At 37.3% G+C, this 24,352-nt stretch overlaps 1 protein-coding gene and 2 long non-coding RNA genes across 7 annotated transcripts in view; 1 reads left to right on the top strand and 2 right to left on the bottom strand.

Moving 5' to 3' along the window:
• Cemip2 (cell migration inducing hyaluronidase 2) overlaps window positions 1-24,352 on the top strand; it is a 74,156-nt gene that overhangs the window by 22,826 nt on the left and 26,978 nt on the right. For all 5 annotated transcript variants that reach the window (XM_048806904.1, XM_048806906.1, XM_015492924.2 and 2 more), the window contains 9 exons: window positions 4,060-4,229; window positions 8,619-8,807; window positions 10,953-11,122; window positions 12,601-12,810; window positions 13,151-13,356; window positions 13,496-13,565; window positions 16,229-16,357; window positions 19,311-19,399; window positions 22,950-23,081. In XM_048806904.1, coding sequence (XP_048662861.1) covers window positions 4,060-4,229; window positions 8,619-8,807; window positions 10,953-11,122; window positions 12,601-12,810; window positions 13,151-13,356; window positions 13,496-13,565; window positions 16,229-16,357; window positions 19,311-19,399; window positions 22,950-23,081 — 1,365 coding nt within the window. The remainder of the gene's footprint in view (window positions 1-4,059; window positions 4,230-8,618; window positions 8,808-10,952; window positions 11,123-12,600; window positions 12,811-13,150; window positions 13,357-13,495; window positions 13,566-16,228; window positions 16,358-19,310; window positions 19,400-22,949; window positions 23,082-24,352) is intronic.
• Window positions 669-24,308, bottom strand: LOC125617904. The gene is made up of 4 exons (XR_007349041.1): window positions 24,298-24,308; window positions 20,973-20,976; window positions 10,365-10,371; window positions 669-1,059 (listed from the first exon to the last, which is right to left on the bottom strand). It is a non-coding gene; the product is annotated as an uncharacterized LOC125617904 (long non-coding RNA).
• LOC125617903 lies at window positions 16,484-19,162 on the bottom strand. The gene is made up of 3 exons (XR_007349040.1): window positions 18,769-19,162; window positions 16,957-17,039; window positions 16,484-16,584 (listed from the first exon to the last, which is right to left on the bottom strand). It is a non-coding gene; the product is annotated as an uncharacterized LOC125617903 (long non-coding RNA).

Genomic DNA, 24,352 nt, shown 5'->3' with positions numbered 1-24,352 from the left:
GAATGTTCTTAGTAAAGTTGGGAAATATCTGCAATGAGAAAAGTAAGAGGACCTCAAAACCCAGAGACTGAAGTGATCTAGTAGTAGTTTTTTTTCCTCTTTGATGGTAGGTTATTGAATGGAGTATTATCTATAGAAATTCTATTTTTTTTTTTTTGTCCCATGGATTAAACCCAAGAATGCCTAACCATTGAGCCATATCCCCAGCCCTTTTTTATGTATTATTTAGAGACAGGGTCACACTAAGTTGCTTAGGACCTTGGTCAGTTGCTGAGGCTGGCTTTGAACTCAGGATCCTCCTGCCTCAGCCTCCAGAGCTGCTGGGATTATAGATGTGCTCCACCCTGCCCAGTATAGAAATTCTAGAAGACAAAAATTAGTGAAGAGAAAGGGTGTGTAATGCTTTGGAAATGCCTTTCTTTCACCTTTGATTAGAAGATGCTAAGTGCTGGATGCTCATTAACGTTTAGGTACAAGGATACTACCTTAGAGTCTGTCTTTAATCTAGTGAGTAAACCAAGGCTTGCATGCATGCTAACTATGCAGTAAGTCACTGCGGTTACAGGGGATAATGGAAACAAATAGAAAGAGCCCATAAACTGACCTAGGGAATTGGTGCTGGCCAAAGGCAAGAGACCTGGAGGAATTTCAGCAGTGTGCTGTGTAGACAGTGAAGGAGGAAAGCTTCCTATACCAGGAGCAAAACCTCAGAGGGTTTTGTGTTGTTGTTTAAATATAATTCATACAGAAAAGCGTTAAAAAGAATGGAGACTTTACTGATTTATCACAGAATGATCACTTGAGTTGCCAACACCTAGACCAAGAAATAAAGCATTACCAGCAGCCCATCCACCTGCAGCTGGGCCCTAATCACTCCCTCCAGAGCAAATGTTTCCATTCTCCTCAATTATTTGTCTCTGTTTGAGCTTCATATAAATGGAAGCAGACAATAGATTTTTTGTCTGCCTTTTTTGCTCAGCATTATGTTATTGAATGTCATACATGTTGTGCTTTTATTTTCTGTTGTAGGAATTTACTACCATTTAGTTACTGGTGGACCTGTTATAAGAAATCCCTTTGTAAATGTTCCTTCACCACCTCTTGATGTACATGTGCAGATATTTCTGTAATTTATAGACCCAGGAGTAGAAACATGGTCTTTTCAAAGTTAGACATCTACTGTGTTAGTCAGTTTTCCATTGATATGGCAAAATACCTGAGATAATCTGTTTATAAAAAGGAAACACTTATTTGGGCTTACAGTTTCAGAGTTTTCAGTCCATGGTCATTTAGCCCTATCGTTTTGGTCTGTGGGAAGGCAGAACATCATGATGGGGAGCAAGTGGTGGAGTGAAGCTGATGACCCCATGGTGGCCCAGGAAGCAGTGAGGAGGCTGGAGTCCCAATATCCCCTTCAAGGGCCTGCCCCCAATGACCTAACTTCCTTCCACTAGGCTTCACCTCTTAAAGGCTCTAACACCACCAGTAACACCATCAGCTGGGGACTGAGCCTTTAGCACATGGACTTTTGAAAGACATTTATGATCTAAACTTTAGTACTTGCTGTGTTATGCTTTGTTTTATTGTTTAGCAATGGCAGGGGTTGCAATGTGTATCCTCCCCACCCCTCCACCTGCCGCCTACCAGTGCTAGGGATTGAATCCAGGGGCACTCTACCACTGAGCTGCATTCCCAGACCTTTTAATTTTTGTATATTTGAGACTTGTTCTCACTATGTTGCTGAGACTGGCCTTGAATGATCCTCCTGCCTAAGCCTCCCAAGTTGCTGAGGTTACAGACATGTGCCGCCACACACCCAGCTAAACTTCTCTTTCTTAACATCATCATTGTTTCTAGATTTTTATGATCACCAACTGTGACTATTTTGACTTTGGTTCTTTTACCTTCAAGAATGGTTTCTAAATTCCCTTTAAAATATTTTCACTGACTCCATGGAGGAATTTCGAATTGTGATCTTTCGCCAACGTTCCATTACACTGACATTATCTCCAATGTGCACAAACATGCACTCCTTTGAAGATAGTGTTCTAGTGCATTGAAATTTTCATCAAGTGGAGGAGGGAAGTTAGGAGTGTTTTGGAGATAATGTCAGTAGAATGGAACATTGTTTTATAGTTGCTGAGGCAGTTCTGGTAAATAAAGGAAGCCTCTGACATTCTTTCTCTCCTTCCCTCTCAAATAGGAGATAATAAATTGAGACATTCTTTATTTGATCTTTTCTGCTGTATCAAAGGATACAAATAAGAGCTACAAAGCATTGTCAGCCAAAGAGTAGCTAATCCACACAGGGGTGGCTTTGGGTTTCTAAGGGTGTAGGCATGCTTTGGTTAGCTTTTGTCTGTGAATATCCAGCCATCTGTCTGGCATAGATTATATTTGGCATTTTTTTTTCTAAAGTAGGAAATTCACATTTTTTTTCATGTTTTGGATCAGGAGGCTTAAGGCAAATTTTCTTGCTTTTGTTATTGTGTATGTGTGTTTTTTTTCCCCTTTGATTCTAGCCACCACACATTGAGCAAGTCCCTTTGATATTTAATATCACAGAAGTAAAGTGGCATTTTCAAATACATTGCTTTCAACAAATAGACAGTGGTATATAAAATCAAAACTCTGTTGAATAGTAATTCTGAGACTTAAGAATGTTAAGAAAGTCTAACTCAGCTGTTTTTCAAACTTGCCTGCACACCTGGAGACTTTAAAACTTCCTGATGTCTAAAGCCTGTCTTAGAGCAGGATCTTACTGGTAGGTGGGACCCCCAAGCAACTGAAATGCAATCAAGATTGGGAATTCCTACTGTAATATTCAACTGAAATGCAATCAAGATTGGGAATTCCTACTGTAATATTCAACTGAAATGCAATCAAGATTGGGAATTCCTACTGTAATATACATGTATGAAGATGTGAATCAGGCATGTTTGCTTCTAACATGTTGGTTACTTCAAAGTTTGGAATTACAACCTCATGGGAAAAGCAAGGTCTCAAGGTCAGGGGTTCTCAAAGTTCGGTCTCCTGACCCAGCAGCATTAGCATCTTTGGGAAATGTATTAAAGATGGAGATTCTCAGGTTCCACTTTGGGTACTTGGGTGGATCTAGCATACTGCCTCACCCTCTAGATGGTTTTGATGCTGACTAAAGTTTGAGGGCCATGCTGTAACACAGTGGTTCTGAAGTCTACCTGCACATTTAGGTCACCTGGGGAACTTTAAAAACATCCTAATGCTGGTCCCAAGCTTTAGATATTTTGATTGCATAGAACTGAATTAGGTCTGAGCATTGACATTATTTCTAAAGTTCCCTATGTGATTCTATGATGCATCTCGATTTTTGAGAACATTATAGAAGATAGTTTAAAAGAGAACAGGGAGTAATCATTTAAAGAGAAAGACAGTAAATGGATCTGTGCCCAGAATGATATGTGAGTGATATGGGTGTGTACTGAGGAAGGAAGTCCATGATTAATTGAAACCATAGTCATCAGTGTTCCACCTGTTAAAGAGCTAGACAAGCAAGTATTTGCGAAAATCAGGCATGTTTGCTTCTAACATGTGGTTACTTCAAAGTTTTGAATTACAACCTCATGGGAAAAGCAATCTGTAAAAATGAAATCTATATGCTAAGTGAAGTTAGCCAATCCCAAAAAAACAAATGCCGAATGTATTCTCTGATATAAGGGAGGTGACTCAAAATGGAGTTGGGAGGGAGAGCATGGGAGGAAGATTACCTCTAGATAGGGAATAGAGGTGGGAAGGAAAAAGAGGGAGAAGGGAAATAGCATGGATGGTGAAAGGAGACCCTCATCATTATACAAAATACATGTATGAAGATGTGAATTTGGTGTCAACATACCTTATATATAATCAGAGATATGATAAATTGTGGTATAAAGATGTATTAAGAATTGTAATGCAAAAAATAAATAAGTAGATTAAAAAAAAAGAAATCTAAAAATTAAAAAGCAACCATCACATCTGTGTTAGAGATTTAGGTCATTACTGTGACAGATAATCAGATGGACACACTCTTTTTCCTTCTAGGCAAGCTTGGGCTTTAGTTGGTGTCATTGATGGTGGAAGTACTTCTTGCAATGAATCTGTGAGAAACTATGAAAACCATAGTAGTGGCGGGAAGGCTCTGGCCCAAAGAGAATTTTATACAGTGGATGGTCAGAAGTTCTCTGTGACAGCCTATAGTGAATGGATTGAAGGTAGGCAAGGGTGGTTTATACTCTTGTAAGACATTGGTAAGTATTGGACTAGATTTTTAAAAAAATAGTATTCACATGACTGGTTGGATTCTTTACCAGTTGAAGCTGAGATTTGTTTCCCTATTAAAATCTTTTAGATTCAAGAGCTCTTCCTGGATTCGAAAAATGATCTGTTCTAGTTTGAACATCCCAATTGGACTTTGTTCTTGATTTTTTTTTTTTTTGAGTCATAGAGTGTGATTAAGTAGTAAAAATTAATTTGTTTCCTGTTGGCACTAACTGAACCAATCTGAATGTGATAGGGTGAGCTTTCTTTGGTTATGTGCAATGATAGTGAGCCTGATTTGTACTTTGAATCTTCTCTTTATGTAGATATACCACCCAATATTACCTTTGAACACTTGCTGTGCAAACAGACTTCTCATTTACTAGGCAGTTTTTCCCAGCTGATGATCTGGCAAATACACTTTATCCTAAGAATCAAAAACACAGAGAAGTGTAAGATAAAAATGAATCTTCAGCCCTATTATTTGGAGATAATTATTTCAGTACATGATAGTCTAGGATCTTTTTTCTTCTATGTCTTCCTTCCTGCATTTTGCTTTAACCTGCTTCCTAACAGTTACTTTATTTATTTGAATTTTCTTCAACATAATTTTTTCATAGTTCATCTTTCAGGATTATAGTTTATTCAAATATTGCCTAGCACAGGTGTTTAGGGAGCATCTGATTTTTTTTTTTTCCTTTTAAGGATGTTTACTGTAGAATTTAAAAATGTAACCCATCTTGCTGCCAGATTATCTTAGCTTCTTCTTGTCTGTGCTTGTCTATTATCTTTCTTTTCTAACTGAACATAATGCCTTTCTTTTCTAACCAAATATAAACAGAATTAATGTGAAATGAACAAAATTAAGAGGCGCTTATCACATGTGTGATTACCCAGAAAACTTTGATTTAACCTGGGCCATACCTCAGTTTTGAGCAGCAATGTAGCAAAGTGTTTACTAACATGGATTTCTCTTGACAGAATGCCTGAGCTCCCAGCCTTGCTCTTTCACTTAATATGTGATCTTGGGCATGTAACTTTAACTTCCCAAACCTCAGTTTCAATGGAAGCTACCACATAGGGTTGCAGAGGTGAAGAATGTGAAGTTTTTATTTTTAGCACAGTGAATGTCGCACTCAGTTATGTTAACAATGATGCAAACATGATTGGGGTTATAAGGATGTTTTTTATCACTATGATTAAAGACATTCTTTTGCTTTAAAACAACAATTAAATGGAATCCCTGACAAATAACAGGAACTTTCACATGTTGCCTCCAAGCAACTTTCTGGGTTTGGGGTGAGGAAAATGGTATTTTTTAATACCTAAGGAAGCTGGAATCAAGCCCCAGCTTTCTGCTTCTAAGACTATTCCTCTTTCTACCGCACCATGGTTGTCTCTATCGAAATAGGTGTTGAAAAGCTTTTCTTAGCAGTATTTGGTCCTGTCAGTGGAATTTCGTGATCCTGTCTCCAGAAGGTTCCAGGCAGGGAAGATTACTGACGGACCTTGAGTCAGCTTTTCCTTTGTAGAAAATGTCTTCATTTCCACATTAGTAATGACATTTCTGGAGGAAGGAACATTCTTTCTGTATCATAGGCTATTGTTTGTATCCAGTATTCTCAGTGACTCTTAGTTTCTGGAAGAGGTGGAAAATCTCCCCAGGAAGCAGGGGACTGAACTTATTTCCTTTTTAACTTCCAATTCAATGTGCTAATAGGAGATAACCTGTAGAATTTTCTTCTAAAGCTAGAAAAAAGTGAGGAATTGCTGAATGGTACGATCCTTCCCATCTAACCTTCTCACTTTCTTTTAAAACAAATACATTCTCATCATCTTTCAAATTCAGACTTATTTGTCTTATAGCTTACTTTTTAAAAAGTATTTTCATGTGAAACAGTGAATGTTCCTTGGTTGCCCCGCCCTTCTTTTTCTGGGGATTGAACCCAGGTGCACTTTACCACTGAGCTATGTCCCTAACACCTTTTTTTTTTTTTTTTTTAAAGTTTTGATGCAGGCTCTTGCTTTGTTGTTGAGGATGGCTTTGAACTTGCAATTCTCTTGCCTCAACCTTCAGATTTGCTGGGATTATAGGCATTTGTCACCATCACTGTTCTAGCTGCCCTTTTTATAGGGGGAGTGTTTTCTTTTATTAAAACTGAAAATTTGGGAAATGATTGTTGTTGATGCTGTGGAGCTTTTAATTATTTTTGTTCTCAATTTTCCCGTTTTTATTCTTGGAAAGAGAGAGTAATATACAGGTTAAAAAAAAAATTAGATTATGGGGCTGGGGATGTGGCTCAAGCGGTAGCGCGCTCCCCTGGCATGCGCGGGGTGCTGGGTTCGATCCTCATACACCACATAAAAAAAAATAAAATAAAGATGTTGTGACCGCCGAAAACTAAAAAATAAATATTAAAAAATCTCTCTCTCTCTCTGAAAAAAAAAAAATTGGATTATGCCTGAGGCAGCGCATGCCTGAAATCCCAGTAACTCGGCAGCCTGAGGAAGGAGGATCACAAATTTGAGTCCAGCTTCAGCAATCTAGTGAGAACCTGTTTCAAAATAAAAAATAAAGAAATTGAATTCTGGAAATAGATTAGTTTTCAGTTCTGGGGTTTTTTAAGCTATATTTTTTAGCCATTATCCAAGCTCCTAGATCTTGTTTTTTTTTTCTCTAGTGAATATAATTTCTGTCTCTCACAGTTTGGATGAAAGGTGATTATGCATGTGAAATTTTTAAGTTATTATTATAATTACTAGAGTTATTATTATTTATATTACTTTTTGGATAAAATGCTATTATAGGCTTCAGTATATGGATGAAAGAATTATATCAAATAGCATCTGAAGTTTATGAGGTATTTTTATGACACACAGAAACAGGACAGCTCAAAGTGTAAAAGGACAGAATCCAAAATTTTCCCAGGTTAGGTTTTATCTGGATAGTTGGCTCAAGGCTGTAAGACTGTATATTATTCCTTCTTCCTTGCTTGAATTTCCTTCCTTTTGATTTCTCTGGCTTAAGTAAGTGTGTTCTTTGGCTCTCGTCATTGCCCTGTAGAGTCAGCATCCTAAAGTAGCCCCAGAGTAGTATGTTGTTAGAATGAGAGAGAAGTACAGATGTTTATTACAGATGTCTTAAAATGGGCTATTTCTCTTTCTCCATTGATGTTATGAAGTAACTGCCTTCTATTCCAGACACATTTCCATGAGATCAGCTTTTGGCTCATGACAGATTCCATCATGGATGTTGTAGAAGCAGGAAATGCAACCCTGGGTTGCATTTCGAAGAAGGATAAGTGATGGAGAAGTTGATAATCTTTTCAGTTCACCTATGCCTAATGGGGAACCAGCTTTGAATTTCAAAGGAGATATTAGGAAAGATCAGTCATTAGTAGTTACTAGGTTATATAATTTACATCATCCCAGGAATGCAGTACCGTCATGTGCCCTTGGTTCACATTATAGATCAAGCTAGTCATACATGTTCACTCAGCAGACATCTGTGGAGCTATACTCTGAAGAACATAGGGTAGTGAGTACATCAACGGAAGCATGTAGCAGCTTTCACTGATGCACCTAAAGTTTATAAAAAGGTGGAACAGTGAAAGGCTCAGTGGTGAATACCTTTAATCCCAATGATTGCAGAAACTGAGGCAGGATAATTGCAAGTTCGAGGCCAGCCTTAGCAATTTAGTGAGACCCTGTCTCAAAATGAAATATAAAAAGACCTGGGGATGTAGCTCAGTGGTAGAGCACCCCTAGGTTCAATCCCTAGTACCCACCCTCCCCCAAAATGGTGAACAGCAAGAGTTGGGGGTCAGTCCAGGTAAAGGATGAAGTGTTTATTACATATTAAGTTTGTTTTGGTGGGGCTGGGGCTGGGGCTGTGGTAGAGCACTTGCCTAGCACGTGTGAGGCACTGGGTTCAATTCTCAGTACCACATAAAAATAAGTAAATAAAAGTAAAAATAAAAAATAAGAATGCTTAAACAAAAAGATTGTTTGGGGCAGTGTTACAATTGTAACACTGAGTTGAAATACAGCAAGGGATTTGGGGATTGAGAGTCGTCAACATTTTAAAGCATAGTTTACAAATGTGATGTTTTTGTATCATGGCTGGTGGTGCATCAAGATCTGTTTCCTAGAGAGCTAGGACATATATTTCCATATTTTTATCATTCATACATGCAGAGTGACTGGCATGTGCATAGCACTGGTAAATATTTCCTAAATTCCTTTTATCTTAACTTTTGATTTGTGAATCAGGGAGAAGGTTGATTTTAGAAAAATACAATCCTGTTAATACATCACTTTTTTGTTTTTGTTTTTTTGTTTAGGTGTTTCTCTTTCAGGATTCCGGGTGGAGCCTGTGGATGGAGTGAAGCTTCACCTGCTGGATGATGTTAGTAGCTGGAAGCCTGGAGACCAGATTGTGGTTGCAAGCACAGACTATTCCATGTACCAAGCTGAGGAGTTCACTCTTCTCCCCTGTCCCGAGTGTAACCGTTTTCAGGTCAAAGTTAAAGGTATCAGACTATTAAGAGTATTTCATGGGAAACACTCTTTCTTAGGGAGTTGATTCTTGGAATCATTTTTCTACCCATTCCTTACCATGATGATGATGATGATGATCATCATCATCAATATTAAAGATCTTGGCTAGGTGCCATGGTGCATGCCTGAATCCCAGCGGCTTAGGAGGCCAAGGCAGGAGGATTGCAAGTTCAAAGCCAGCCTCAGCAAAAGTGAGGTGCTGAGCAACTCATTGGGACCCTGTCTCTAAATAAAATACAAAATAGGGTTGGGGATGTGGTTCCATGATTGAGTGCCACTGAGTTCAATCCCTGATACCCTCCACCTTAAAAAAAAATAATAATAATAATAAAAGATCTTAACAGTGTAGGACATTGAACATTAGCTTCCAGAGGGAATTAGAAATACTTAATACACAACATTCTTGCTATTAATGATGTGTAGCAGGCAAATTAGTGTTTCTGTGCGTAGGTTTCTTGGTAAAAAATAAAAAAGATGTGGACTACCTGAGCACCTACCTATAATCCCAACTACTTGGGAGTCTGAGGCTGGAGGCAGAAGTTTGAGGCCAGCCTCAGCAATTTAGCAAGTCTGTGTCTCAAAGAAATAAAAATAAAAAATAAATTAAAAAAACTGGGGATGCAGCTCAGTGGTAAAGCACCCCTGGGTTTAATCCCTAGTACCAAAAAAGATGTGAACCAGATGAATGGATTTTCCAAGTCCTTTTTAGTTTCTTTTTTATTAATTTCCCATTATTGCATAGTAACAAACCCAACTATTAACCAAATCCATTTTTAATAGAAATGTTTTCTTAACAAAAAAAATTATGATTTTTGATTTTTGCTTGACAAAAATAAATCTAATTTTTAAAATGGAATCTAGTAGATATTTTTATAACCGTCTTTCCTGTCATAATTTTGAATAATACAGTTTTTTGAAGGAGAGCAATATATAAAGGGTTTCTCATTGTAAGCTGAGTATAGAAAGAATGGCTGACACCAGGTACTTCTTGTGAGCCTGATACTCTGCAAAGCCCCCTGTAGGTTCATATATGAGATTCATTGCACATTCTACTTATTGTTTTCCTTGTTTTTGTACTCAAGGTAGTATAATGATGGTATAAAACAAAAGAGTTTACAGTAACTTCAATAAGTGTAATAGATCATTCAGAGCTTTTTCCAGTAATTTAGTGTAATAGATCATTCAGAGATTTGAGATTTAAAGGAACATTTTCTACTAAAATAGGATGATTGGCTTACTCAGCTTTTTTTCTCTGCGCTTCATTCAGTGTTATACTTTTCCTTCTCTTGATAATACAGGGCAGAGGCAAAGCAAACAAATAAAAAAAACTAAAACCCCAAATAAAAGCAATTAAAAAAAATCCCCCAGAATGATACCATCTGGCATTAAAAATTTTTTGGAAATTCCCATTCCTGATGACAAATCTACATGATTTTGATCTCTGTAAACTCAACTTGATGATTTATTTGTATTTTTCCTTCCTGAGTTTATCTAAGAGCATCAGAGAAAAAAACTGATTATGAAATTACTTCTGAACTTCCAGTAAAGGTAGCCATTTAAAAGAATGTGTACTAATACTAAAACAAGAGTGGGAAAGAAAAGATGGTAATTTTTGTATGGCTAATGTCCAACTGCAGATTACTTTTGAAGTAGGAGCATAAACAACTTGACGCCCTGATTTTAACTACTTCATCATCATCTTCTTCTTCTTCTTCTTTTTTTTTTTAAATAGATTCACTGCATTTGGTTCTTGATATGTCCTAGGCTAGAACAAGGACAGGAGCTAGAGGGAAAGACTAGATTATTAAGCAGATTCCAGGTCCTTAATGCTGTTTACAGGAGAATTGGGCTACTTCAGCAAGCTCTCTGTTCCTGCCTGTGTTTGAGAGTTGGGAGGACAACTGGTAATGAGGATTTAGGCTTCGGGTGGGTGGTTGGACCAGATAATCTTTGAAATTGCTCTTCCTGGGATGCTGTGATTTGGAAGTTTGGAGAATGAAAGATGACAAGCTATTGATCGTGTTTTGGGGTTATGGAATGGAGAGGAATGTAGTTTTGAACTAAGTTCCATATTTTCTTTGTTGGAATATTCTTTTTCCTTTGCTCACAATGACCAGAAACCCCTCAGTTCCTGCACATGGGAGAGATCATAGATGGTGTAGACATGAGAGCTGAGGTTGGAATTCTCACCCGGAATATTGTGATCCATGGAGAAATGGAGGACTCATGCTATGCAGAAAATCAGTGCCAATTCTTTGATTATGATACCTTTGGGGGACACATCATGGTGAGCAAAAGGATTTGACAATTTCTTTGAAAATCCTAGTTGCTGAGTACATATTTGAAGAAACCTTCAAGTGGTTGAGATATATGGATAATAAAAAGAAATCATATTTTATTTATCTTTTAAATAAATGAGGATATTTTTAAAAACAAAACAAAATAATTGCTTCTTTATTTAGCTGACCTGGGCCTATAGCTCAATCGTTTTAGAACGTTCCTTTAAGAATTTATTAAATCAATATATTTTGAAAAACCCAAATATACAGAGACAAAAGAATGAGTAATCTTGTTGTTAGTGCATACAATTTCTGAATCAATTGGTTCTTTAAAAAATATGATATTACTAAAGAGTGAGAAGTAGTATATTTGCTTATTTCTGTATATATTTTTAATGCGGATTTTTATTCTGTAAGAATGTTGAGTACTTAGTACACAGGAGGCAGTATTCTGTATTCTGTTGGATTTCTGGCAACATGTGTTCCAAATCACTTTCTTCACTGACTAGGCTGTGGGTGTTTGCAGCATTCCTGTTTCACTGACTTTGGAAATGTTGATCAGCGTTATTCCTATGTTCTTAGTTATATCATTGAAAATCTAGTGCTTAAAAATATTGCTCCAACTTCAGATCACAGAAGAATTTTTTAAAAAGAACCTGAGCAAACAATATTCTGTGGTAACTAAAATATTGGGGAGAACTTAGAAATATATAACTATTAGACTCTGGCAGAGGTTATAGAAATAAAAGAATGAGATTAGGAATGACCAAAGTCTAGATAGTCCCTGACTCAACAATTTTTCAATTTTTACAATGGTGCAAGAGTGTTATGCATTTGGTAGACACCTTACTTAAAATTTTGAATTTTGATCTTTTCTGTGAAGAGAGCTGTGCAGTTCTGTACTCTAGAGATTCTGGGCAGTGGCAGTGAGCTGCAGTTCCCAGTCAGCCACAAGACCACGAGGGGAAAGAATCCATACTTAGCTTTGTTGCTAAGCTAGGATGTTTTGTAGGTTGGGTACTAAACAAATTTTTTTTTCATCTTTTATATCTTTACCAAACCCAGTGCCTCACATGTGCTAGGCCTGCATTCTACTACTGAGTTACAACTGCAGCCCCCTAAACGAATTTTTGACTTACAGTATTTTCAGTTTAATAAATGGTTTTATCTGGACATAACCCCATCCAAAGTTGTCAGGGAGCACTTGCATTTGAACAAGTCAAAACATACAGAAATCATTGTTGGCAGCTTTCCTGGTTACAGTTGCCTTTATTCCTAATTGAAAGCTATTTTTATAGCATTTTAAAGCATTCACTTATATAATGAAGCATCTCCTAAATTATTAATTAGGGATCTGGGAAAACAGGGTGCAAAAGAAATGTTTGAACATGTAGTATCCTTCAGATGTTTGGTATTTAAACAATAGTTTTTGCTTCTTTCCTCTTCTCTGAAGTATCAGTTTGCTTTTGGTTACCTTGTTTTATAGATAAGGAAAAATTTTACTGCAGTCCATCTCTCCTATGTGGAATTGAAGCACATGGGTCAGCAGCAGCTGGGGCGGTACCCTATTCATTTTCATCTGTGTGGGGACGTGGATTATAAAGGCGGGTACAGACACACAACATTTGTGGATGGACTGTCTATTCATCACAGCTTCTCCAGATGCATCACTGTGCATGGGACCAATGGCTTACTGGTGAGTAGCTTCCATTACGTTGATATTATCTGTCATTGAAAGGTTGACTCTCCTTAATTCCCACGACTTCTCAGTTTTGCTTAAGTAAACTATTTCTCTCCATACCTTACTCTAAACTGCTGTTACTGAGAATTCTGCTATTTTTCTGTTTGAAGGAAGCCTACATTTTTTATCATCCAAATTATCTTCTTCGGCGAGAAATAAAATTTGACTTTGCCCCTTCTGCTAAGATCAAAAGCTTCTTTTTGCATTTGTACTGTGTGCTGTGCTGAGCCACACTTGTCACTTAAATCCCAGTCCATCTTGTTACTAATGACATTATATACTTGTATTTCTGCAGATAAAGGACACCATTGGATTCGACACACTAGGTCATTGTTTCTTTTTGGAAGATGGTATTGAGCAGAGAAATACTTTGTTTCACAATCTGGGACTCCTTACCAAGCCAGGCACTCTCCTCCCCACTGATAGGAACAACTCCATGTGCATCACCATTCGAGATAAAGTATTTGGAAATTACATCCCTGTCCCCGCCACTGACTGTATGTGAGTAATTGATAGAGAGGAAAACTCCTGTTTGATGGGCAAGGCCTGTGACTTTTGGGGAAGGCTTTTTAGAGGAAGTTGTTAATGGGCATGCTTTTTCATGAAGAATGTTTAAATCACCTTCAAAAATGCCTTGCAGGGCTGTTTCAACTTTCTGGATCGCTCATCCCAACAATCATCTAATTGATAATGCAGCTGCAGGTTCCCAGGTAAATAATACTGAAGTGTTTTCAGATTATTTTTTGTATTATTCATGTTTATAAATGCTCTGGTTTATAAGGGTGTGATGTCTTGCGTGCCTGTGGAACCCAAGCATGAACCTCGTTTCTGATACTGCTTGTCTGGTTGAGAGCAGGAGACATCTGAGGTGGTTTTTCTAAATCATTTATGACAGTTCATTTCCATAGTTTATTAAGGGGAAATGAGGTGAGCTGATCTCCAGGGTTAGATCATCTCCAGAGTGCATTTGTAGTATGTTATGTGTGGTCTTTCTGGATTCTCATGTTTAAGTCCTACGTTGTCAAGAAACTGATCATTTCAATTTCTAGTGTTGATGAGCAAAGAAAGCCTCAGCTTTTTGTTATGGGAGTGGATTAGTCTTGAATACTGTCCCAATTGTCACTCTGATTGAGTAGCACTTCCTTTTATTAAATGCAGGGATTGTGAGCTTTTAGGTATTTTATGTCCTTGATAATGTAGCTAAAAACTCAAGTGATGTGCCATGAATCGACTGAGTTGTTTAAGACACACACACACAAACACAAACACACACACACACACACATGAATAAGGTTTAAGAAAATAAATAAATAGAATATTTTTTAAATGGTAGAAATGTTCCCTTGATAAACCTGGAGAAATTTACACTTACAAGTGAGTGTGATTTAAAACTACTAATGTAAAATATGAACGAATATTGTTAAGACTGTAACTGTGCTGAAAATTACAGTAGAGAAATATCAGCATTGCAGTAATACCTAAATATTTGTGTTGCTACATCATGACTATTTAAAAACTTAAAAAGGAAAGGAATACCCACGTCATTTCTAAGGATTAAGTAAAAGATTAGTTGAAGGAGGTATTTCTTTTAGATAAGAATATGAGTGTCACTAGGTGACAGTTGAACTCATATCTGTGCTTTTTCTTTAAAGCATAAAACGTAGACTGGAGGTCCCTGTCATTTGAAGATTTTTATTTGACAGGGCAAAGACATGGGCATTTGATCATTTCAGGCTTTTATTCATTCATTTTTCCATCAAATATTTGTTGAGCTTGTGCGAGGTGTGTGCCGAGAGTGTCTAATTGGAAAGGGATGGCTCAGAGTAGGTTGCAGTCTTGCCGGGCACCATCTTCTGATCTATGCTGCCTTGCATGGCAGCAGCCAGAGCAGAGCTTCTTTTAGCTCTTTCCAGACGTCAAGGGTTGAAGAATGAAGCAATTTTCAATTCCTCCATGAAAATGTGAGGTGAGATTACCAGATGCCCTTCCAGGGCCCCGATAAGAATAATGAAAGCATCCTGTGTATGTTCTGTTTCATTTCGTGGATTTCTTTCTTTCTAAAAAAAAGTCTTCTCCAGTAAAACTAGTGTTTGGCAGAGTTTTCCACCCAAAGGAAACCAAACTGTTTCTTCATTGTATCTTTCCATTGCCTTTTACAATGCTTCCTGTACCTGTTTTGACACCACAGAGTTTAACAGCAAACAGATGCTACCCTTCAACCCCATTGCATTCTGGGAGGGTCCACTTGGTCCTCAGCTCATAGGGGTATGTTACTGGACTTCTCGCCAGCACTTCGAGTCTGCTGTTGAGTTGTCTGTTTTGTTTCCAAAAGAGTTGAAGAGACAAACATTTTTTTCAGAGTAGTTTATTTTATTAAAACCCATTTGTAAACGTTTATCGTGGAAAAATTAAATATTACATTCATTTTGTACATATGCTTTCTATAATTCATCTCTCCTTTATGTTCCTAGAGGATTTGGCAACTAATATAGTACTTACTACATATATTTTAGTTATTTCTGTATTTCTCATAAGACTGAATTATTTGAGAATAGTCTTTTTTTGTACACCTGGCACGTAGTGTACATTAAGCAAATGTGTACTGAATTTGAATTAATATTAATCCTTGTATACTGTATGTTTATGTTTGAACAACCTGTTTAATCAACGTTCCAAAATGTGAAGTTTTGTCCTTCACATTGGGCCAATTTTCAATCATAATATAAAAAATTTTTACAGGCATTAAGAACATTATTTTCCATTTTCATGTCTCATTTTGTCAAAAATTTTTAAACTGTTCTCCTGTTATGGGCAGCAATGTTGAAATTGAACAGACAGGCTCCAGACGGAGACAGCATCCCGATTCATGCATGTGGTGGTTTTTATTTTCCCTTTGGCATGAATTTGCCTCAGGACAGGAAGGGCATTGGAGTTATTTGAAAGAAGTCAGTGAGCTCTACATGCTAGTGGACAGTTGTTTAATAGGCATGACTCATCTATTGATCAGGTTTGGAGGTAAACAGAACAAAACCACATTGCTTAAAGGCTGTGCTGTCCTGGTCACATGGAAGGCTTATTTGATTCTAAATCTGCATAATGTTGTAAAGTAGATAATAAGAAAAAGTTGTTTTGAAAGGAAATTTTAGCATCAGTCAATTATTTCTTTAAATTTGATTTAAAAATATGCCTCATATAATGCTTTGAGGCTGCTAGATGTGTGCACAGCTTTTTGTAGTCAATTCTGGACCAAAAACAATGAAAAATTTGTGTTACAAAGATTTAATGTTGCTGGCAAAGCAGTTAAGGTATGAGGGTGATTCATAGAGTGTCTTTATAATATAAGGCTTTAATGATCATGCTCTTTCATTTATAGGATGCTGGAATATGGTATTTATTCCACAAAGAACCTACTGGGGAGTCCAGTGGATTGCAGTTCTTAGAGAAACCAGAACTCACTCCACTGGGTATATTTTATAACAACAGGGTCCATTCAAGTTTTAAGGTAGGTTCTTAAATTTTAACTATCAGTACATATGATTTACAGGGTAAAAGGTGAACTCTTGTGATTATGTTTTAATCCTTCTTGTGCTGCTGTAACAGAATGTAACAATATAGCACCAACTGGGTAATTTATAATGAACACATATTTATTTGGCTCATGGTTCTGGTGGCTGGGAAATCCAAGATGGAGGGGTTCTGTATCTGATGAGTGCCTTCTTGCTTCATTATCTGTGGTACAAAGGCCAAGAGAGGGCGAAGAGGAGCAAGAGTTTGAATTCACATCCTCAAGCTCTTTTATGAGTATGAGTCAATTCTTGAGCCTCCTGACCTAGCCCATACCCCTGGGCCCCACCTCCCAGCACTGTTGCAATGAGATTTAAGTTTCCAACACCTGTGTCTTGGGAGACATCTTCAAATCAGAGAGATTACAAAGAAAATGTCAGTTTTGGGTAAAACTTGTCATTGGAGAAAGTAATTTGGGATCAAAAAGACATTTAACCTTTCCACTCTCAGCACTCTGTTTGTACATACACAGGTGTGCACAACACACACACACACACACGCACAACACACACACACACCCACACACAGTTTGTTTACTTATGCCATGGACTTGATCCCTGTGTCTTCATCGTCTTCTCCTTTCCCTCCTTCTCTTTCACCTTCTTTCTAATCTTCAACATCTATGGGTTGGAATGTGCACGTTGGATGAAGTACTTATGGGGATTAGGAAGCTTGCATACTTCCTTCTGTCCATCACAGGTCTGGTCAAACATTCTCCTGGGCATTTAATACTGATTATATAAATAGTGAAATATTGTTTAAGAATATTTGACCTACTTTACAATGCTGCAGATCAAGTAACCTACAGGTGATTCAGAAGCTTCAGTTTCCTTGGTGTTTAGCACTGCCCCCTTCCCCAGTGCCCTGGAGATCAATGCATTTGTTTCTTTTTGTGTTTGAAAAGTATTTAAATAATTTCATATATATAAATGACTAAATCCTTTACTTCCATGTGACTCATATCAAAGTTCAATAAACTTTTTGGTACTGGGGATTGAACACAGAGGTGTTAGCATACATCCCCAGCCCTTTTTATTTTTTATTTTGAGATAGGGCCTCACTAAGTTGCTGGGGATGGCTTCAAACGTGGCAATCCTCATGCTTCAACCTCCTGAGTCACTGACTCAGGTGTGTACCACTGCGCCTGGTTCAATAAATTCTTTCTGTGAATGATACTCAGATTCTTTAAAAACATAGGTTAAGATTTGAAGAGCTTAGAATCACTTGGTGAATACTTTGGAGAGGAGATAGCTTTGCTATGATTTTTGTGAGTTAATGCCTAATAATTTTTGAAAGTAACATCTCAAAGTGAAAATCCTCAATTTTTAATAACTGTAAATGGTACATAAACCACCTGATTCTAATTAAATTGTTAATGTCATATGCCATGAGGTAGTAATCTCTTGTTAATTATAGTAATAGTAAATGTAAATAATATGAGTGGATAATTAGGTTTTAGTTTGTTAATTTGGGACTATGTTAGTGGATAATACTTATAGCTAAAGGCAACCGAACCCTTGGAGTCCACGAAAAGAAACCTGCCATCATTGAAACACACACACCAACCCCTATGACTTTGGTTGCTGATGCCTCTCGAATCTCTATCTAGTCCAAGTTGGCCATGTTTATGTTCCTGCCTGCTGAGGTCCATTTCAGTGTCTCATGGACATGTTAAAAAACATGTTCAAAATTAAAATCCTTATTTCTAGGCCCTAACTTATTCCTGAATGTCTGTTTCACGGAGTGAAACCACTAGTCTCCTTGTTGCCCAAACCAAAAAACATGAGCCACTCTGGCTGCCTTTCCTTCCATCCAGACATCTTATCAACTACTAAATCAACCCTGTTCTACCTAATAAACGAGTTCTCAAGTCTGTCTGATTTCCTGTTCCTCCTGCCACGAGTCTAGGTCATCTTTATTTCTCTTCTGGAGGACTGAAGTCATCTTCTACTTCATTTCTTGTCTCTCTCTTTTCCTCCTTTTCATCTTGCAGCTACACTGCTTGTTTTGTTTCTTAAGCTATCCTTGGTTGCGATAGTTTTTGAATTCTTGATTCCTGCAGCATATCACCTTTGTATGATCTGGTGTGTATATACTTTAAAATATTTCTTTAATTGTGGATGGACACAATACCTTTATTTTATTTATTTACTTTTATGTGGGGCTGAGGATCGAACCCAGTGCCTCATATGTGTGAGGCAAGTACTCTGCCACCGAGCCACAACCCCAGCCCGTGATGTGGTGTATTCTTATCAGTCCATCCAGAATTCCACCCCCCCCCTCCCCTCAACTGTTCCATGCTTTCTCTCATCTCGAGACTTTTGTACAAACTATGCCCTGAGTTTTTACCTCTAGGATCTTCAGCTGCTCCCCGCCTTCCCCTGCCACGCATGGTTGTTCTTTCCCATCCTGAAGGTTTCAGCTTTACGCGGTCATTTCTGTTAAGGAGGAAACATTCCCTCAGTGGTGACCCACCCATGAAAAAGGCCGCATCTAGGAGCCTTTCTCTGCTGCCTTTCTCAGTCTTCCTCTGTTTTGTTTTTTGCCATAAGCTTCTTGTGTTGGATTGTAATTATTTACTTAATTTCAGGTCATCCTGATAGTTTCTGCTTCAGTAACTGCACGTCATATTTTACTTGTTAGCTAATGTATAACGCTTGGTGCCTCCCGCAGAGTAGGCACTAAGTAAATATTTGTTGAATGATTGAATGAGTAAAATCATAAAAATATCCAGGAATGTCATTGTTTTTCATGCCTTTGCTCTGCTGTTTATCCCATTCCCCCCACATGCATTCTGGGTAGAAGTGATAAACTAGAACTTATTTACATGTAATATATGTAGGTGTAACTTGGGATGCATATTTATTTTAGTCTATTATTATGTATTTCAGGCTGGCTTATTTATTGACAAGGGTGTCAAAACAACCAACTCCAGTGCCGCTGACCCGAGGGAATACCTCTGTTTGGATAACAGTGCAAGGTAGAGCTGGCTCTTTTAACTCACACTCAAGCCTTATCTTGCCAAAGCAGAACTTTCCGAGTGGAGCACATTGTGCTCTTTTCTCTGGCAACACATTTGGGATAACGTTTTGAAAGTTTACAGAGGGTTTTGGAAAAACACTTCTCTGCTGTCCCAGGTCCTGAGTGTGGACATTTATCTTACGGAAATGCCAACAAATTGGTGCTTTTCTCCTTTTTCATTGTGATAAATTGATGTTAGAGCGAGTTACAGAAAGAGAAAGAAGAAAGAGATGTTGAAAAGTTCTTATATTTGGAGAAAAGTGTGACTCATTGAAAAATGTTAAACTAAGATGTTTCACTTTAATCCTGAAAAACCAAAACATATAGAGTTTATGTTTAGTGGTCAAAATGGAACATTGCATTGAATCGATTTCAAAGGGAAAGATCCCTGATTTGATGATCAAGCTGATTCTGGTTCAGTTGTTTGTGGCCTCAGATCCACATCCTAGCCAGGCTCTGTGTTGTTTCCTACATAACCACAGAATGTGGTTGGGATATGGATCAGCATTTCAGCAGAGTTCTGTTACAACCTGTATGTGAGCCAAAATAAATAAAGGGTCTCAGATGGACATAAAGTTTTCTGGGAAAGATGGCAACTTACGGTCATATTTGGTAGACATGGTATAAATATTATTTTTCTATACTTCAGGTTGATTCACCAGTTTATGGAGTTGAACAGGTGCTAGATTTAATGGGCTCTTTTAATAGAAATTTAAGAGAGGAATGCCAGGCCCATTTGTTCTTAAGGGAATAAAGGAGGAACCATACTGTTGGTTAATGAATCTACGTGTGAAGCAGAATCCTTGCGATAATATATCACTAGGGCATGAGGTCAGGAGAAACTGGGGAAAGTAATTTGTAAATTACTCATCAGGATGCCTCATAGGTCAATTTGAGCAATGTAATATTTTAGAGCTATGATCAGATAGCATCGGAAAGCCCAGAAATGATGGGCACTATTTAAGTAAAACACAAGATACTGTATAGTTCATAGTTAATCGACACATGAAATGGATAGATAGGGAAGATAAAATTAATAAAAAGGAGCATAAAGATGAGAACAAATTATGAACCACCAAAAGAATATTAGCAGATGAAGAAATCTATGTTAGAAGGTCTCTCCTGCTTTTTAAGGGTTTATTATAATTTGTAGGACTAGTATAATTTGTAGAACTAGTAATATGTACATTGCTAACTTAGTGCCTCCAGGTAACTCTTTAAATACAGCACAGTTGGCGCCTTTCCTTCAAAAATCATTTATATAATTTAAATAATATTGCTGTGTGTGTATATATATGTGGTATATATACACATATACATATAATTAATATATGTACAAATACAAGTGTGAATAGATGAGTAAACATATTTAAGAATCCATTGATATTTTAACTAGATTTGACAATAAAATTCTACTCATTATGGCTTAAATTTTTTATCAGAGATTTGTTTATGTGAAAATGATAATCTTTCTTCTGCATCCCATTATTTCTCTTACCAGTATGTAAGTGCTATACAGATTGGTAAGGAACTGGACTCCATTTGGATGAACTTAGTATAGAAGTTGAGTTATGAGACATTTGGCAGCTGTGTTCCATACGTTTAACTTTGCAGAGACTAATGTATAGAATGTGTCCACCTGTATTCATATAATCCAGACATGACGAAAAATGCTAAAACATAAATGAGTAGTAGACTAGTCTACAAATTAAATGCCAGGCTCTTGGGATACAGAAGATACTGAGTTCATCAAAGAGGAAGTTGACTCACAATTAATCAGATGAGCCTTTCCTTGTCTTTAAGATGTGTGTGAACTTACAAGAATCCAAAAATGGGAAATTTTAACTCATGGAAGCACTTGATTTGAAATTGAGAAATGCCATCTAAAAAATGACAGAACATTAGAACCACCCAGTACAGTTAAAGCAGAGGACAGTTAAGGCTGGAAGTGTGCTGAATCACATAGATGATGATGAAAAATCAGGACAGTTAGCCATATTTTCTATATACCACATGGGGAAAGAAGATTAAAATAAAGGATATTGAAGCAAGTGGTTAATGACTGAATTATATGGATAGAGAGTTTAGAAGAGGTAAGATGGCTAGAGCAGAAAATCAGATGTTTCTTTATGGTAGTTTTTTTTTTTTTTTTTTGAATAGTTTCTACCTTGTAAAGACAGCTTCCTTTGTAGAACTCGTCTATCTGCTTAATGTTGTGTCATATCTGCACAGCTATTTGCAGCAAGTATGATGACAGATGAGTACGTGTTGACTCAGAGTCAGACTTTTTACCACTTAAGTCAGAGGTAGTTAGGGTAAAGGCCCTGAGTCACATAATTGGATTGAATGCCCTGTCTGCACTGCTACCACCCTAGTCTGAACCTCCAGCATCTGCCTGAAATACAGCCTCCAGAATGGCCTTGGAGGCCATTCATTTCCTAAATAGCAGCCTGTAATCTGCTGAAACCTGATACCTCACTCCCAATTCCAAGCTTCCATTGGTCCCATTGCACCTTGAATGAAGACCCACATGCTCATCTGGCAGGAGCCTGCCCTCCAGCCCATCTTCCTTGCTTGCTCTCCAGCCAATGGGCTTGGAGTGGATGCTTGGAGTGGAGTGCTGAGCTCATGTGTGCCCAGGGGCATGTGTACTTGCTTCTGTTTCTACAGAGCTGCTTCTCACATCATGCAGTTAGAGAGCACCTACTATATGCCAGTCAGTGTGACAGTAGCATTATGGCAAAGCTATTTCCTGACTGTATGTTTGAGAATCTCAACCTGCTGAGCTGATTTTTGAAAAGCTGTCTGTTTTTTAAAAGTTCTTCCCCTAACTTTGTGAAGTAGTAGACTTAGGGGATTATTTGTTTGAGTCATTATAGTGGTTAGTTTTTGACACCAAGTCTGACTTTTTCATTAAGGTTCTCACAAATGGTTTAGAGAGAAGGAAGAGAAAACGCAAAATTCAGGCTTTATAAGTAAATCAATTAAATACAATCTATTTTAGATTTAGACTACTAAACCCAGTTTTATTTCTACATCTGAAACATTTAACAAGTACACAATTCAAATAATTCAATTCACATATGTGTATGTTGAAATATACGATTACTTTATGTGATTAGTTTACATCAGTAACAGGAAACCTAAGAGTCTGTGAAAACATGCTAATTTTCCTGGTTTAAGTGTATATGTGGGTGTGTGGGTGTGTGTGTATTTGTTTTTAATGAAAATGATTTTTGTGTTTATAATGTTCTGCAGTGTCCATTCTGTAATCTGACTTAAAAAAAAAATAAGAAGCTAAGAAGCAGTTCTGTGGGAAGTTGTGTGTAAATGAATGTTACTTTTTTTCTTTGACATTTGAAATGTGAATTATTGTGTCTTAAGATGTTTGTTTTGGCCAAATTTAAATCCTGCTTCTTGATACTTCAGCTTATGACTATAAACAGCTAATTTTTATTCCTTTTTATTTATTTATTTTTTATAAAATTGCCCTCTGTTTAAACCCTCAGGTTTCGACCTCATCAGGATGCAGACCCTGAAAAGCCACGAGTTGCTGCTGTCATCGACAGACTTATTGCTTTTAAAAACAATGATTATGGAGCATGGGTGCGAGGAGGGGATATTATCGTTCAGAATTCAGCGTGGGTATTCTCAACCATGTTATTATCTGATGACACGTATATATTTGTTTTTAAGGTTTTTTTTTTTTTAAACCAATAGGATGAAAGTATGGTGGTGATTCCTGGAATCACATTGTTATTATTATTTTTATTAATAAGACAAGCTCTAAAGAAGTATGCTAGAGTTAACAGACTGCAAATATTTGGAATCGTCTCATTCTTGTGCTTTTATTGGAACTGAACTTGTCTGGTGACATGAGAGCTTTGCAATGAGATTGAACAGAAGCTTAGGATCTAACTTTATGTACCAACGTGGTTTATGTCAGAGCACTAAATATTTGAAACTACCTGTATTTTTTTTCCCCCCTTCTTGGAAAGTCCTGAAAGTTTTTCTGATTTTTTTTTTTTTTCTCCATTGCCATTCAAAGCAAAGCTGTATAATTCCACCTTACTGAGTCTGTTGACTTATTTCTTACCATGACTTGAAGCAGGAAGTTTCTTACTTCTTTTTTTCTACTTGTTTGAAGAGAGGCCTGATGCAGGTTGAGCTAAAGGTTTAGTGATGCAGGTTGAGCTAAAGGTTTGGTGTTCAACCATCTGGAAAGAAGATTTTGATTTTTTTTTTTTTTCCTGGCACTGACCATTAGCTTCTTGGCATTTCACCATCATTTCTGACTTTTATCACCAAGGGGAGAAAATTGATATTATACTGAATCTGTAGAAATGACTTAGGCAACACATATTATACATTTTTGAAAAGAATACTATGATCTAATTATTTCCAAACAATAATTCTAAAAATAATAATTTTAGCTTGCATATGCTGCTTACTATGTGTCAGACACTATTCCAAATACTTGAAGTTATTTAGTATATTTAATGCTTCAAGGATTCTCTGAGGCCTGGCATGGTGGCTCCTAAATGTGATCCCAGCAGCTCCGGAAGCTGAGGCAAGAAAATGGCAAGTTTAAAGCCAGCCTCAGCAATTTAGCAAGGCCCTAAGCAACTTAGCAAGACCCCATCACAAAACATAAAAAGAGCTAGGAACGTAGCTCAGTGGTTAAGTGCCCCTGGGTTCAATTCCCAGTACATGAAGAAAGAGAATTCTCTAAGGGTGGTTATATTATTTATTTCAGCTTATAGATGAGAAAATCAAGGGAGAAAGAGGTCAAATAACTTGCCCAAGGTCACACAGCTAATAATTGGCAAAGCCAGGATTTGAACCAGGTGCCACCACTTTACAGTTTGTGCTTCACTGTGCATTTCAGCTTCTGTGTGGTTGGAGAGAGTAA

This window comes from Marmota marmota, unplaced genomic scaffold (genome assembly GCF_001458135.2).
Source record: "Marmota marmota marmota unplaced genomic scaffold, marMar, whole genome shotgun sequence".
In the NCBI taxonomy this organism is placed as follows: domain Eukaryota; kingdom Metazoa; phylum Chordata; class Mammalia; order Rodentia; family Sciuridae; genus Marmota; species Marmota marmota.
This window is presented reverse-complemented; position numbering and strand designations above follow the sequence as displayed.